The 17,664-nt window shown below is 41.8% G+C and overlaps 1 protein-coding gene across 3 annotated transcripts in view; it reads left to right on the top strand.

Annotated features, from left to right (window-relative positions):
• The first annotated feature begins 509 nt into the window (after positions 1–509).
• LOC126236789 (nascent polypeptide-associated complex subunit alpha, muscle-specific form) overlaps positions 510–17,664 on the top strand; it is a 153,062-nt gene continuing 135,907 nt past the window's right edge. For 2 of the 3 annotated variants that reach the window (XR_007544984.1, XM_049946372.1), the window contains exon 1: positions 512–590. Coding sequence is in view for 2 of the 3 variants with exons in the window: in XM_049946372.1 (XP_049802329.1) it covers positions 566–590 (25 nt within the window). In the remaining variant the exon portion in view is untranslated. Of the gene's footprint in view, positions 591–17,664 lie in introns of all 3 variants that reach the window. The other variant, XM_049946371.1, reaches the window with a different exon arrangement.

Raw genomic sequence — 17,664 nt, 5'->3', positions numbered from 1 at the left:
ATGGGACATCTAGAACATTTTTAATTATTATTTTTAATTCTCTACGATATCATCTCTGTCAGGGGTGCAAATCCGGCAAGGTGCACGTTTGGAAGGTAGAAGAGAGGTATTTTTAAAATTTATGCCGCGAAGCCGTGTCGGCTACTTTAATACGGAGTGAAACAAATGTTTATCTGTATCGTCGATAAATGATTTTGTTCCGATATCACTTAAACTGAACCAAGTTAGGCCTTCCAAACTAAATCTTAAGAACGTTATTTTTCTCCCTGAAAGTTTTTTCTCAGTTCCGTAAGTGATTGCTTCATTTCATTTTAATGATATTGTTGCGTCCAGATACAAGAGAGATAAGAGAGTACGAAGTTTAGTCACCGCTTTGAGCATCTCAGAAACAACGTAATTTCCACATAATTTCTCGCAATTTCTGTGTTTAATTTATGAATTTTTATTTTGAAGTTGAATTACTGATGCATATGTTTTGTGATTACAGACGCAAAAAGTGGGTACCATTGCAGGCTGCTGAGGCTAACTGAGTGTGTACCGAATTTATACGTTTCGTAATTTGGATATGGATCGTGGACTCTTAAATAACGGTGAGACACTACTTAATCTACTTCCATTTTATGCAAATAATAAAAACAGGCTTTTGTAACTGAGCTCACATATGCTTATAAATGTTGTACGTTTTTTTCGTCACAAGAATTCAATTGTTTATCATTTGTTTGATTCGAATGTTGAGTAATAAGCAAAATAATCAAGTGAAATGTAGGTTGTCACCTTCTGTTGCCAATGCCGGCTACCCCATGTAAAAATTTATTTCCCACTACAGTGAGTGCGAAGCGGGTGATATTTACAAGACAGTGCGAACTGAAATACCATTTGATACTTGAAAATACTGAAAATTTATAAGATTATGTGAAATATTTTTATACTGTTGATTATAACTTTTCAATTTAAATTTATCCATGTTATATGGATGTTGTTTGAGGTCTACGACTGTATTATAAGATTATGTGGAATAATTTTATACTGCTGAAGTCACTTTTTACTAATATTTTATTAGCACAATGCATTTGGGCAGCATGCTGCCATGTATAATGCACCTGATGATTGCAGCGTGCTGCCGAAATGCATTGTGCTAATAACATACTGTAAAAAGTGACTGCAGCAGTATAAAAATATTCCAAATAATCTTATAATACAGTCGCAGACTTCAAACAACATCCATATTACATGGATAAATTTAAATTGAAAAGTTATAATCAGAATATTACTAAGCTACGTCGTTAGGCAACCATTAAGTACTCGTATATGTTCTACTGCACGCTCAAGATCAGTTGAATTAGAGACATATACATAGTATGTTCTGAGGGTCATTTTTCGCAAGTAATTGTCGCCGAAGTTGCTTCTATTAATTTTCTTTTATTTATACAAACTTTTTTTGTGGAGCAGTTTCGGTCATAACCAACCATCATCTGCGGCTAGAACATATGCGTAATGGATATTAAAATTCATCATCTGTGTTGCCTCTTTATGTGTGAGTATAAGGGTATGGTCGGTAATGCCCACAAGTGATTCGGGAAACAAGTTTGAACAAATGAAAGAAAATTAATACGAGCAACCACTGTCGACACTTACGTGTTAAAAATGTAATGTTTACATCTACTGACAACACCCTACACCATTAAATAACAGCAGGTAGGTTGACAAACACTTTCAGAAAAGGTTTCCTAGCATTCCAATTTATCTCTGATGTTGGTTTGTCTTTTAAGATATTATGGTTGTGTACCACAAAAGACTGGACGTATATGCAGTCCGTTTGAGATCAGCAGTACGTACTATGCTACTGTTTCTTGATCGTTTTGTACACATTTTTGGTTTTGTTAAAATAAGCTTCTGCCACAAGCTGAACAGGGTGAGTGTGCAACTCATTTGTATTTTTCAGTGATGTAACCTATTGTCGGCTTAAAGCCGTCCCTTGGATCGGGGTCTGATGATGCAGCTCCACTGAAGGTGCAGCAGGCTGTGAATGGCAGTGAGGACTTTGTGAGCTCTCCATGAAGTTCCTCATTATGCTAGTGCAGTTGAGACTTGCAGTATTTCTGACGATATTTGGCTCCTCGTTATCGTTCACCCACTTTCGGGATTGATGCTGAGTGATCTCGCTAAATTCTCGCAATATTCTCCGATTACACTAAAGAAGTAATCTGAATAGTCATCATGTTCATATGACATCGAGATGGTAACATTAATGTTTCGACTCCAGGAAGGTCATTCCACGGTTAAATTTCAATTTGCTTTGTATTTTATGGTGTGAAATGTCTGCGTTAGCTAGCACCAGAGCAATGGCAGAGATTCAAATAAGCAATGTCACATTTGCTCCTTGGCGCCATGTTCGTCTCTTCATGAAAGGCAAGAGTAGTTGCTGGTTCAGATCTCGTTGAAGACCTATGTGTATCGCTTCAGTCTTCTCTCTCTCTCTCTATCTATCTCTTTCTCTCTGTTTCTCTCTCTCTCAATTTTTTCTCTGCAAACACCAGAAAGGAATTCAATAACAAAACGCTAAGAAAATGGTTGCATTGCAACAACTGAACTATCAGCAGATTTTTTTTTATTTTCATTTTTAGTCGTCAACCTCCTTCTGCAATTCAATAAACTACAATTATTATTAGTTTTTTATTGTTGCTATTATTATGTTATTCGCTCACTTTCAAGAGCTTTCCCAGCCCTGTTTGGTACCGATGCACATCACCAGTGAATCTGGAAGAATGGAACGTTGGATGTTACGCCACGCAGAATACCCATATTTACGCCAGCGTCTCGTTTTCAGGTCAATAGCAAAAGCCCAATAAGAAAAGACGACGACGGGAAGCTTGCGACGCACGCACAAGTCTGCAACAATTTCTGTTGATTTAACACTGTGATGACAGATAAATTCTTGTCACAATATGTAGTATGGAATCTGCCACTGCTACAGACAGCTACGAATTTTTGACCGTTGGTTTATCATTGCACAGCTTCCACTATATTGTTACTTATATTGTAGTGGAAGACTATGTTTCATAATTTTGAGCTGGTGCTGTTCGAATGAGTTATGCCAGTGTATAAACTAGGTTTTTTTTATTTCCATACCTACGTATACTAACATGGGAATTCCGAGTAATCATGTGCGTGTTTCACTTAAGACTTTTCATTTCGAATACAATATGTAAGGGTTCTGGCTTTCTGGATCTAACACCTCGTGACAAAGGGAAGTGGTCTGCTTTACGACTACCAAGCAACAAAACACAAAAAGTCGCTGGAAAGATTCAAATGAACCATCAGTGACATGGATTTAGATTCTTTTCGTCATTTAGGGACCGAACAAGAGGAAAACAGTACCAAAACAATGAACAGGCTAGTTAGTATGCTTTGTATGTGTAGACTTCAAGTGGAAAACATATGAAGGTGCAAAATTGCACAATACCCATATCTACAGTTTAGTTTATGTGTTAATGAACGTACTTTTCAGTTCTTCTCTTCTAAATCCTCATATGGAATGATAACTGCGTGGTATCGAATAATTAATTAAATGCGTTTCTTCTTCCTTCCATCCTCACCAACTTATTCCTACATACCTGCGGTGGTCTTAAAATTCTATTTGTATGTGGCACTAGGCTGCACGTAGACACAGTCGATTTCGAGATATAAAGTGTCTGATATATTGTTGTTTTGTAATGTGTGGGGCAAGATTGATTTTCAGTTACTTTTTATTCTATTTAAATAAGCTCTTGTCGCAACCTGTCAACAGTAAATGATTTGTTCCCTTGTATTTTGGGGAACTTTTAATCGTGATGGAAAATTGTATACCTCAATATATCACATGCTGCGTGCTGCATGAGCTGCAACTAAGATCACTAGCTTTGCTATCCCTGCTCTGGAATTATATGACACCGGCGTTAACAACCCCTTTCCACGCCGAAAAGCTTCAAACATGAGGAACTCTAGATTAAATCTAATTGAATGCCTTAAATATAGATAGTTTGGTAAGGTGACGTTGCATACAAATCAAAGACGCTTTAGTCTCCCCTCTGAGATCCCATATCAGACGAGCACGACAAGCATTTCGCTACATACCTGCCCTATCGCAGCTAAGAGTTGGCAATATCCCTCCAAATACACTCCTGGAAATTGAAATAAGAACACCGTGAATTCATTGTCCCAGGAAGGGGAAACTTTATTGACACATTCCTGGGGTCAGATACATCACATGATCACACTGACAGAACCACAGGCACATAGACACAGGCAACAGAGCATGCACAATGTCGGCACTAGTACAGTGTATATCCACCTTTCGCAGCAATGCAGGCTGCTATTCTCCCATGGAGACGATCGTAGAGATGCTGGATGTAGTCCTGTGGAACGGCTTGCCATGCCATTTCCACCTGGCGCCTCAGTTGGACCAGCGTTCGTGCTGGACGTGCAGACCGCGCGAGACGACGCTTCATCCAGTCCCAAACATGCTCAATGGGGGACAGATCCGGAGATCTTGCTGGCCAGTGTAGTTGACTTACACCTTCTAGAGCACGTTGGGTGGCACGGGATACATGCGGACGTGCATTGTCCTGTTGGAACAGCAAGTTCCCTTGCCGGTCTAGGAATGGTAGAACGATGGGTTCGATGACGGTTTGGATGTACCGTGCACTATTCAGTGTCCCCTCGACGATCACCAGTGGTGTACGGCCAGTGTAGGAGATCGCTCCCCACACCATGATGCCGGGTGTTGGCCCTGTGTGCCTCGGTCGTATGCAGTCCTGATTGTGGCGCTCACCTGCACGGCGCCAAACACGCATACGACCATCATTGGCACCAAGGCAGAAGCGACTCTCATCGCTGAAGACGACACGTCTCCATTCGTCCCTCCATTCACGCCTGTCGCGACACCACTGGAGGCGGGCTGCACGATGTTGGGGCGTGAGCGGAAGACGGCCTAACGGTGTGCGGGACCGTAGCCCAGCTTCATGGAGACGGTTGCGAATGGTCCTAGCCGATACCCCAGGAGCAACAGTGTCCCTAATTTGCTGGGAAGTGGCGGTGCGGTCCCCTACGGCACTGCGTAGGATCCTACGGTCTTGGCGTGCATCCGTGCGTCGCTGCGGTCCGGTCCCAGGTCGACGGGCACGTGCACCTTCCGCCGACCACTGGCGACAACATCGATGTACTGTGGAGACCTCACGCCCCACGTGTTGAGCAATTCGGCGGTACGTCCACCCGGCCTCCCGCATGCCCACTATACGCCCTCGCTCAAAGTCCGTCAACTGCACATACGGTTCACGTCCACGCTGTCGCGGCATGCTACCAGTGTTAAAGACTGCGATGGAGCTCCGTATGCCACGGCAAACTGGCTGACACTGACGGCGGCGGTGCACAAATGCTGCGCAGCTAGCGCCATTCGACGGCCAACACCGCGGTTCCTGGTGTGTCCGCTGTGCCGTGCGTGTGATCATTGCTTGCACAGCCCTCTCGCAGTGTCCGGAGCAAGTATGGTGGGTCTGACACACCGGTGTCAATGTGTTCTTTTTTCCATTCCCAGGAGTGTAATTGGCAACCATGTTACTTCCGCGTGTGGTTCTGTATCGTTCCGCTGAATTTACTTTCCATTTCGAGGACTTAAGCTGCAAATCCTCAAGTAAGACGAGTTGCTGAGACAGACAATTAATTTTTTGGGCCCGAAGAATGCCATATTTTACGTAATTAAAACCGTTCTTATCTTTCACCTTGCGTTATGAGGCCTAGCGACCAAAATTGCTCCCAGAAGCGTTCTCGTTGGCACAGTGATTGTGCACACGTCCGGCGATGCAAGTGTGCGTTGTCAGTTCTGATCATGGTCGACACAAGTGCATTTAGAGTTCTTCGTTTCATTTAATGGAGCAGCAAATTGCTAGAAGAAATTCTTTAACAAAATCTGAAGAAAACCTTAACGCATTATACGAGAAATGTATTCACAGTTGCGAATATGGACAACCATCAGCTGTATAATGGAACGACGACAGTGAAAACTTGTGCTGGACCGCAACTCGAACCCATATTTCCCACTTATAGCGAGCCGTCGCCTTATCATATGTCTATCCGAGCAAGACTCACAGCAAGACGCAAACTCCCATGTCGTCAAGCTTATGTCTACAGCCTGCACTCGTACATCCATTTTGTGTATTCCCGTACAGGGGCGACATTTTACTTGAAAGTCGCTTGCCCAGTGTCGACGGATAACATAAATGTATACGCACTTGAGAATATAGACAACCATCGGGCGTATAATGGAATGACGACATGCAGGAGCAGGACGACAGGTAGGGCAGGGATTGACGCCTGAGACCTGGCCATCCCGTCGCCATACCCACGCAACGTGTTCTAGATTAGAGATTAGATTAGTACTTGTTCCATAAATCATGAATACGACACTTCGTAATGATGTGGAACGTGTCAGGTTAATAAAAGGTGTCTATACAAGATATTACATTACACAAAATATTACATGACAATTATTATTATTTTTTTAGGTGGGGGGTGGGGAAATTACCCACTTACTATATCCAAAAATTCATCTAATGAGTACAAGGAATTGCCATTCAGAAATTCTTTTAATTTCCTTTTAAATGCTATGGCTATCTGTCATACTTTTGATGTTATTACGTAAGTGACCAAAGACTTTTGTGGCAGCATAATTTACCCTCTTCTGAGCCAAAGTTAGATTTAACCTTGAGTAGTGAAGATCATACTTTCTCCTAGTGTTCTACAGTGAAGATCCCTAGCTCTTCAAATAAGTGTCTGCAGGATGATCTTATATGATCTCCAGCAATTATTCTGATTACACGCTTTTGTGCAATGAACACTGTTTTACTGAATGATGAGGTACCCCAGAATATGATGCCATACGAAAGCAGAGAATGAAAATAGGCGTGGTAAGCTAATTTACTGAGATGTATATCCCCAAAATTTGCAATGACCCTAATAGCATAAGTAGCTAAACTCAAACGTTTCAGCAGATCTTCAGTGTGTTTTTTCCAGTTCAACCCCTCATCAATGCATACACCTAGAAATTTTGAATATTCTGCCTTAGCTACCGATTTCTGATCGAAGTCTATATTTATTAATGGTGTCATTCCATTTACTGTGTACAACTGTATATACTGTGTTTTGTCAAAGTTTAATGAGAGCCCATTTGCAGAGAACCACTTTCTGAAAAACATCGTTTACAGTTTCATCAGTTAATTCATGTTTGTTGGGTGTGATAGCTGTACTTGTATCATCGGCAAAAAGTACCAGCTTTGCATCCTCGTGAAAATAGAATGACAAGTCATTAATATATATTAAGAACGGCAGAGGACCCAAGACCCAACCTTGCGGCACCCCATTCTTGATTGTTCTAGGATCGAAGGATCAGGGAGAGGATTTAACGGGTTTGTCTATGTTGTTTTATTTATTTATTTACTTTTATTTGTATTTCATTATTTTTTTGTATTTAGGAATTAATTTTGTTTTATTAAAAAAGATGCTACAACGGCTGTAGCCGAGCTTCCGAGTCGTCTTCTCGTCTGTTGGTAGGGGTTCCCCCCCCCCCCCCCCCTATTCCGTCCTCAGTGGATCAATATGCTCCAGGATTCTTCTTCAGTTTCAGCGTCTCGTACCCGGCACGCGCCAGTGAGCAGGAGGATCCGCAAATAGTGAACCTAAATAATTAGCGAAGTGGGTCCTGTACTTCGGGTGGCGGCTGAAGCCTGCAGGTGACATCAGTAGGAACCAAAAGTCGAGTAGTGTGCCTTTGTGAGCATTACTAAATATGTGGTAAACGGTCATGTCTTTTAGCCAGTTAACGGCGTTCGTCCTAGTCGGTGGAAAGTATACGCCGTCGGGGCGCAATATATCATCAGGGGAGGTAGACTACGGCAATCGCCGCAAGAGCAATGCCAGCATGCGCTGCGTGAGTAGCCAGCAGTCGTTGGTCGCGGCACAAGTCAGGCGGTGTGCATCCGAATCAGCGACTGAGCATGTCGGACCCAAGGGGTCGTCCGTCAGATGACTGGAATGTAGCCTCTGACGAGGAGTGAACTTCGCATTCACAACCACTTACCACAATGAATGCACCGTCGTAGGTAGAAAAGGCGTGTGTACTGCTCGCCACACCGTGTTCCAGCCAACTTGGGGATATCTGTTTGCTACCGTATTGACAGGCTGGTGCTGTTGATAAAGGCGATAATAGTCTTTCGTGCTGGGCATCCGTGTTATCGGAAGGTTTGATCTTAAGTAGCTGAGGTCAATAAAGAATACTCTGATGTGGGCGAGTGCCGGTGAAATGTGTCCTACAGAAACCGGGGGATGCACAGAGTGTGGCACCACTTCAGCTGACCATCCCCAGGTATAATGTGACGTCATAAACAGATGTATGACAGACCATAACTTTTAACAAGCATCATGTCATAAATCAACATGTTACTTTATCTGTAAACCTGGGGCACATATGTATAGCATACAGTTCATTTGTATCGAAGCACGTGGTAAGACTCAGTTTTGACATGCTTTTCACCACATGTCTACTGTAAGATGTCTATGTCCCATGTTTACAGATGAAGTACCGTAATAGGTTGGTTTATGACATGATGCTTGTTAACGGATATAGCTTGTCATATAACTGATTATGATGTCACATTATACCTGGCGACGGTCCGTTTAAGACCTAAAGTGGTTGTTTACTAAATTGACAATACAGCTGTATGCAAACCACGATTCTCCAAAAATTTCTAGGAACTGTAAATCACTGCCTCCTCAGAATAATTTTATTTCAAGTTTGTGGCCGGATGCCTTGCCTGCCACCACAGTATCATATTTTAATTGTTTGAGTAACGCATTCTCTGTGGCGGGATGCTGGGACCAGGTTAGCATTTGCATAAACAAGCGTGGGAAACAGCCTAGAAACACACTCGTATTGGGCGGTGTGCCAGATAAACGGCTGTTAATCCACTGCGCAGATCGATCCGCGTCTGGCTTAACTCCATGTTTCGCAAGCTAGAGCGCCGTGCATTGAGCTATACTAGCAAGTCTGGCTATTTTCACTTATTGTACATGCGTTATTCAACGTCATGAAATAATAACATCCGTTAGTTTCCAACAGAGTTGTTACAGAGTAGTCAACACCCAGTAAACCCTCGAGGTCTTTTAAGATATTCTAGTGTATAAAACAGCTTCAGACGTCTGATTACAAATGAGTTAATGCGTTAAATATTTTACTTAAGCGAGAAAAACTTTAGGAAAGGTTTGAAATAATGCTTAAGGTTTATTAGAAGTCGTTAAATGCTCTCATTATGAAATATTGGATGAATACAGTCTGGATAAGCTAGTTTTTTGCGTACCTCCAATGTTTATGACGTCATATCTCTTGAACTATTTGTGGTACAATGATATAATTTGCAGGTACATTCACATTCAGTGATATATGTAGATACTGTCTGCAAAGTTTGTTGCGAATAAATTTAGTAGTAAAGAAGTAATAAACTTAATCGACGTACGTGATGAAGAAGTTTTATTGCGCGCCAATTTACGCGAAAGCTAGCTTTTCATCCATCTGAACTATGTGTCGTACAATGATATAATTTGCAGCTACATTCACATTCAGTGATATATGTAGATAGTGTTTGCAAAGTGTGTTGCGAGTGGAGTTGTCTTTGCTGATTCACCCACTCCTCAAGGCCACTTTCACTTTTACAGGCCTACTTCCACGTCTCTGCAATTGGCCTTACACAGTCAAATATCATAACTGCCCAAGGGCATTTCGAATGAACTGCAATATGATCTCCACAGCAGTATCAGGTCATAGAATGAGAAACATCGAGGTATTACCACAGAGTTCAACGTTGCTGTGAAATTAAGCTATTTACACACACAAACCTCAAGGTCTAACGTACCCGATGGGGATCTGGACTGAAGCAGCATTGTTTTGCATTTTCACGTGTAACATTTAAGCTATTTACACAGGGAAATCATGGTGTCTTGTATTAATTTTTTAATTAACTCACATATGCAGTGACCTGCAAAATTTCGATTAAATTACATTAAAATTAAGATAACTGCACACGTGGGGGCTCGAACCAAGGGTCTGGAGGCAGGGGGTCGTGGGCCTGTAAAGTCAAACGTAAGGCCCAGGGCCTGTGGTGCTTCGCGCATTTCCGAAATTACACGAAAATTAAGGTAATTGCACATGTCGGGAGTCAAACCCAGCATCTTTAGTCTCTGGAGCTTGTGACATCATATGCCATTGGTCACATACGCTATTAGATTACATAACACTCCTTATAACAATGGAGGCCAATTGCCAGGATGTGAAAGTACATTGGTGAAAGTGAAAGCGGCCTCGAGGAGTGGGTGAATTGGCAAAGACACCCTACTTAAGCTCCATCAAGCCAAACACGCAGTTGTCTTGTTGTGTTAAACTTTCAAGTTAAGATTTTCCCTCTTTAGTAGATTATGACAGCATTGTAAATTTTTAAATTCGACAAGTAATTACAGGAAATATTGAAAATCAGTTTTTTGCTACCCCTGAAAGCCGTTACATAGGCAACCTGCAACTTAGTGGTGTTCCGGGCTAGCGGTTCAGAAATACTGATTACGTTTGTAAATGGAAATAAACTAGTCTGTCAGTAATAATTTTTATTAACATCTCATCATTACGTGTTTCGGCATTACTCCATTGACAGATCTGCAGTTTAAACATACAATGTAAAACAAGAAAAAAGAGTTTAAAGCTTCCTATTTTCAACACCACACTGAAGCTGACAAACGTACCTGTCAAAAACCATACTCAGTCCTATGTCGCCTCCTCTTACATTCCGGTAGACCACCAGCGCCCATACTAACTCAGCAACATGGCACTAAATAAACAGTATTGCAATAGGTGGCGTTTGTGACAGTGAACTACAATCAAAGATTGTTAGCCGCAGCTGTAACACTGCGATATTTTAAAAATAAGAAATGACGTTAAAAGCAGTATTACGCAGTACAACGAAATTACAGATAGTTCCGTATATCAACGCTTTTAACATTGTACCACTTTCTGTAATCAAAATCCGTCAACTTGGAATGTAAGAGCAGCAGCTTTATTAAAATGTGCTTCTTTTATTACGAAAAGAATTATATTCCTTTACTAAGAAAAATTTTGCATAAATATGTCATTAAAACGATTTAAATTCAGATAATGCTTATATAACAGTTCAAGCTGTCGTCAGAAGCATACTATCACAAACGCCACCTACTGCCAAAATAGTTTATTTTGTGCCATGCTGTACTGCTTGAGTCGTTAATGGACACAGATTGTCTATCGGAATGTAGCAGGAGGCGACTTAGGACTGAATACAGTTTTTCACAGGTAAGTTTGTCATCTTTGGTGCTGAAATACGTAACTTTAAATTCCATTTCTTGTTTTATATCGTACCTTTGTACCAAAGATCCGACGGTGGATATCGTGTAGTGATGACATGTTAATAAAAATTATTGATTACCACGACTAGTGTATTTCAACAGCGCTAAAGGTGGTCACAAACCTCCTAAGAGACTTCTTGTCAAAAAAGATAAAACTGTACTTATTCCTTTCCAAAAGGCGCATCAATGTAGTTGTGATGTTCATGGCCAGACACTGAGGCCATGACTTCATTCTGAATAATTCCAGTAGTCGCATGGAGCGATTTAGTAAATCACGAAAGGCCTTAATTTGGGTGGTCGGACGTGGATTTGAACCATCGTCCTTTCGAATGCGAATCCAGTGAGCTAACCAGTGCGACACATCGCTCGGCAAATTGTTTTTAAAGTTTGATTATTCTATGAATTTTGTTCACTCACGCCTCAGAAAATTTTAGTAGGGGCGCCGTGGGTCTTGCTGTCGTGCGTACAACCACACACGCTACCATTACCACTATCATCGAGACGAAGAAACCAAATAAACTTTCAAGAAACAGAAAAAGAGAGAGATTGTTGCAATAATTGCCTAACATTTTACGCCCTTATTCAACTTTTCATTCCGTAAAAAATGATAATGTTTTATGTAAGGAAAAAAACATGGTAAAATACAGTACACATAGAGGATCAAATACGTGTCGTTGAAATTTGTATTCGCTTACTCTATTCTCTTGCAACAGCAAGAAATGACAGAGTACTCATGAGCGTGGACGTTACCCGTGATCTCATCACACGCCTTACACCATTTAGTCAGCCGCGTGGGATTAGCCGAGCGGTCAGAGGCGCTGCAGTCATGGACTGTGCGGCTGGTCCCGGCAGAGGTTCGAGTCTTCCCTCGGGCATGGGTGTGTGTGTTTGTCCTTAGGATAATTTAGGTTCAGTAATGTGTAAGCTTAGGGACTGATGACCTTAGCAGTTAAGTCCCATAAGATTTCACACACATTTGAACATTTTTGAACACCATTTAGTCAACCCCGCAGTCGTCCTGACGAGTATCTACAGCGGATAATAACCACTAATTCCTCGATTTCTCTGGAACTTATTAGGTTGCAGTCCCGTAACTTTCAAATGAAATTTCCATATTTTTAGGGTTCCAAGAGATTTCACCAGCTCCGAAACGGACCCTGTACCATAAACACTGACGTCGATTTTTTGGAAAACGGAAGCGCAATGCCTCAAACTATTCCACAGAAGCTACACCTTCAGATGGTCGTCGGATAACATGCCGGAATTCGTCCAGATCTCTGTGTGGCCTCTCCGTGTGCGTCATTATCTGCTGGACTGTGGGATCCACGTACATATTCCACATAGAGAGTATTTCTTTACTGCATAGGGGGCAGGATCGCGGTTTGTAGGGATCTTCACGATAACCGACAGCACTTGCTCTCTTTTTTCTCTTTTTAATTTCCTATTTTCCCAATTTTATTTAGTTTTTGGGCAGTTTAGTTTTGTACAGAAGCAGGTAACATGAATGCCACCACAGCCTTATACGTGATCTGAAACGAAGTCATGTATATTATTATGTGGGGACGCGTAGTATAGTAGCCAAGAAAGAAAACTACAGGAAACAATCCTCTCTAGCCGTTATTATCCGTCTTCGTAGCCGAGATAGCTAACGCACTCAAATGTGTGGCGCTCCATTTGGAGGTATCCAGTTCGCACCCTGGTTACGGATAAAATTTTCCTTGTCCGTATTCGGTCACCAGTGTGAGGAGAGGTGGTTTTTCAAGTTCCTGATCATCAGACTTTGCGTCAAACCTCTCTGCTGTGCCTCGAGGAGGGCACAGAGCACTGTTGATGCTGATCCGACCATCGAATGGGGCTTAATTAGCATGATTAATTCGATTTTATTCGAAAGTTACATACTGGTTCATTACCAGACACTAAAGGCAACGCCTGGTTCGTATAGCTGTTGGGGCTGGAAGATGACCCCAACAGTGGCGGAGGAATCGGCTGTCCAAAGGTTAGGTTGAAGTATCGCTTCCTTTGCCTGGACGTGGGTTGAGAGTGCTACTGGTTGAAATTGAGTGACACCCCTGAAAGAATTAGTCCTTTACTCGTGTTAAGTACTGAGGTGAGATCGTCGCTAGAGTAGGTGCTGCTGGCCCAGGGATGACGTAGTAGGCTGCGGAAGTCTGGCGTGCTGATGTAGCAGGGCCTCCAGGGAGATGGGTGTGCAGAAAAGCGTCGCCCGCTGATGTCAGCAAGGCTTCAGAAGCTGACGGAGACCAATCGCCGCAAGAGTCAATCACGCCCAGGCTGACTGACTGCCCCCGGACCGCGGAATATAACATCACGAACGACAGTATTCAAACCATGATGTGTGTTTCTGTATTCTGATTTTTGTACAGGTTGCTGAAGTGAAGTCTGTGCGATAAGCTCTTGGCCGGGCTGTTGGCATAATTGCAGGCCGAGTGCAGCCGTTCTTCGCAACGGCGCTAGTGAAACATCCCCTTAGAAAAATTTATGAATGACTGTGCTAATAAACCTCTTACGATATTTGATTTTCAAACAGCTCAGCAAAACTAAACGTACTCAGACATTTCTCTCTTTACTTATTCTGATCAACAGTAAACTGACACACAATATATTCATTAGCGCAACGCAATCTGACTTTCAATAATCCCTACAAAAGAATGGCCCTGACTAACAATAAGCTATACCTTTCATGAATCGCTTACCTCACAAAAATCTTCGTTACTCGAACTACCGCAATACAGCGAGCGCCAGTACTGCCAGCTAAATAAAAGATTCTAACTACTGAAGGCACTAACTACTGATAGGCATAGTTAGCAAATGAAAGATTTTGATAGAGAACAATGTATTTACCTTAATAATGTTCAAAAGTCATCATATATATATCAGTTCATGACATCCAGTCTCACAAATTTTCTTTTTCTGGCGGACACACGTCCAGATCGTCCGCCCTCAAAATCCTGCCATCTCTCTCCCCACATCCGCCACTGCTGGCGGCTCACCTCCAACTGCACAACGCAACGCGCTGTTCACATCCAACTGCCCAACACTACAATAGCAAATATTCCAACAATTCAAATCAGCCCCACAGCACAGTCAGTGATTTTCATACAGAGCGCTACGTGGTGGTACCAACAAAAAACCTAAATAGCCTACTTGCACTAGAAAGGTGAGGGTGGGTTGTCCCATCGCCCTGATCGTCTTTTACCTCCGGGATAGATCGCCGGTACCAATTAGACATCAGGTAGAGTGGACCTGAGACCATCCTGGAGAGACTGGAACAAGGAAACCTGCCCTCCCCTATATGGGATTCAAACCGGGACCTCCACTGCCGGACACTGGTGCTCTATCCACTAGACCACCACTGGCACATATACAGATCTATACGCAATAAATAAAAAGCTGTTTGTTGGTAACATCGTCAACTGAGAACGGCTGGTCGATTGGGTTAAAAATTGGAAAAGTTGCCCGGAAAAGGAAAATTCAGTGAAGCCTGAAAGTACTTTTTTCTGTGGGATTCTCATATGAACTCAAGACCAAACTTTACGATTCGAACAATGGATATGCGTAATACATTTTTTATTATTATTCGATTTTGGTCTTGGGAAATTTATCACGAAAAAAACTCGGGAAAATTACAAAGTAAAGTCTGAAAATTTGGGCAAACTGCAAAAATCATAATTTTTGTATGTACTCTCGATCATAGTTGACGATAGCAACAACATATTTTTTTTCGTTATGCTCTTGGCACGGAAATAACTCAACTGAATGTTTTCAATTGAAAAAATAAATCTGAAAGATTTGGAGAAAAATCTGCAAAAGCTCATTCCACCCGAAATTAAAACGAAATTACCTTTGTGATTACGAAGGCTTTCCCGGCCTAATAATTGATAATATTCTTCTCGGGTGTGCAGCCGGATCATAACAGTATTTCCGCGGTCCAACCGGCCGCCATCTTCAGGTGAGAGTGCTGGTACACGATCTCGCCGGAATTGACTTCTCAGCGCCAGCGGCGGCCCCTATATAGGCCTATTCCAACTCCACTTTGTTACCCTACTACGTACGTAAATATCGTTTGGCAACTGATTGTCAAAACGTGCTTCAAGCCAATTGGTTACATAGTGACGAAAAATTGGTTCAGTTTTTTATTTTCAAATGAACTGTGACTGTGTTGTACGTTCATCGCAATCGCTTCATGAAATGAATTAGGTCCCGTCGTATTATCTCAAACTGATTTACAGATTTACCTGCGAAATACTGTTGGTTTCGAAATTACAAACGGTTATACAGTAACAACAAAGTGAATCACTTGTCGATTTTCAGTTTAATTGTAATCATTCGCATCGCGTGTCGTGTCGCAATTGACAGATTTGATTTGAATTGCCACAGTTTAATCATACTGCAATGGCACTAACAAGAAAAAGCAGTTTTATTGGCAGAAATCGCAGTGCTACAAATCAAACGAATTTTCGATTTAATTGAACTGCCGAGAACGCGAAGAGCGAATGAAATTAAACGAAATCAACTATCACAAACACGTTCAGCATGTACACAGGAAGAAAGAGAAAATGTGAAGTAAGATGATATGCAACGAATGAGACATCATCGGTCAGTAGGAAACTATCGCGTGACAATGAATCTGAATAATCTTTCAAGAAAACAAACAAATGTACAGTTGAATATTCGCCGAGCTGCATTCCGTTACAACGTGACAACTAATTACAGTGCGAACCAGTCTGTTGCTTTTGGATCGATGATCGTTGTGTGCACACGTTGTAAGGCATTGAAATACAGAAATGAAACTCCGGATTGTGTTGTGCAAGCTTCAGAGTCAAATTGGCACCAATGGTCTCGCCACCAGAGCCATTGCGCTCTTTGGTTTCTGGAATAGGATCAGATTCCACTCATTTCCTAATACAAATCCAGTAATACAACAGTTGCTGCCACTATGGCGCAACAAATGTGCAAGAATTCTTCTCGCAATTAAAATTCCTCTTGGGCGTACTTCTGAAAGTACTCCTCTTCAAACTGAATACCCATGACCACAATCGTTAATCGATACAATCAGCACTCAAAAATACATTTATTTCTCATTTTTAGTTTGTTCAAACATTTCCAGTAGGTTTTCACAAATTCGCAAATGAATCACAAACAAATTTATTGAAATTAGGACAGAACAACGGCTGTCTAGTCAGCTAATTGAGAATAATTTTTTTTACCCTTCCAGTCTATTCCAGTTTTATTCAATTCTTCAGACACTATCAGCAACGTGCTGGCCATTGGACTACATTTCATTGCATTAGCTTCAAATATCACCGATGCACGTGACGCTTTTACGTCGCTGAGAGCACAGTCCTATTTTCGCATTCGGTGGAGAGTAATCCTTACGCCTATTGCGCTGAACCTTGCATAAATGTTTGAATAGCGTCCAAACCGCCACCAGTTCATATCATGCTGATCGATGGTCCGTTTTCTTTTGTCCAAATGGTCTGATCCACTTCTGACTGGTAATTATTAAAGTACATCAAACAGCAACATAATCGCAAAAGAAAGTAGTGATCCAGGAAGTAGAAAATTTGTTTCTTTAATCCGGTCTGTGACCACAAAAACTTGTCGTCAGACTGTCGACTTCGGCCCATAACGAACATCTTCATATCTTGTGAGTAGGCTGTTTATGTTTTCTTATTGGCAACATTACGTAGCGCTCTGTATGAAAATCACTGGCTGTGCTGTGTGCAGTCTGTGGCTAGTTTGCATTGTTGTCTGCCATTGTAGTGTTGGGCAGCGGCAGCTGGATGTGAACAGCGCGTAGCGTTGCGCAGTTGGAGGTGAGCCGCCAGCAGTGGTGGATGTGGGGAGAGAGATGGCGGAGTTGTGAAATTTTTAAAACTGTATGTCATGAACTGCTATGCATATTATGAGTTTTCAACATTATTAAGGTAAATACATTGTTTGTTCTCTATTAAAATCTTTCATTTGCTAACTATGCCTATCAGTAGTTAGTGCCTTCCGTAGTTTGAATCTTTTATTTAGCTGGCAGTAGTGGCGCTCGCTGTATTGCAGTAGTTCCAGTAACGAAGATTTTTGTGAGGTAAGTGATTTGTGAAAGGTATAGGTTAATGTTAGTCAGGGCCATTCTTTTGTAGAGATTTTTGAAAGTCAGATTGCGTTGCGCTAAAAATATTGTGTGTCAGTTTAAGGACAGTC

The sequence above is a fragment of the Schistocerca nitens genome, chromosome 2 (assembly GCF_023898315.1).
Source record: "Schistocerca nitens isolate TAMUIC-IGC-003100 chromosome 2, iqSchNite1.1, whole genome shotgun sequence".
Taxonomy (NCBI): Eukaryota; Metazoa; Arthropoda; class Insecta; order Orthoptera; family Acrididae; genus Schistocerca; species Schistocerca nitens.
The sequence above is the reverse complement of the archived record's forward strand: the minus strand, read 5'-3'. Positions and strand labels throughout refer to the sequence as shown.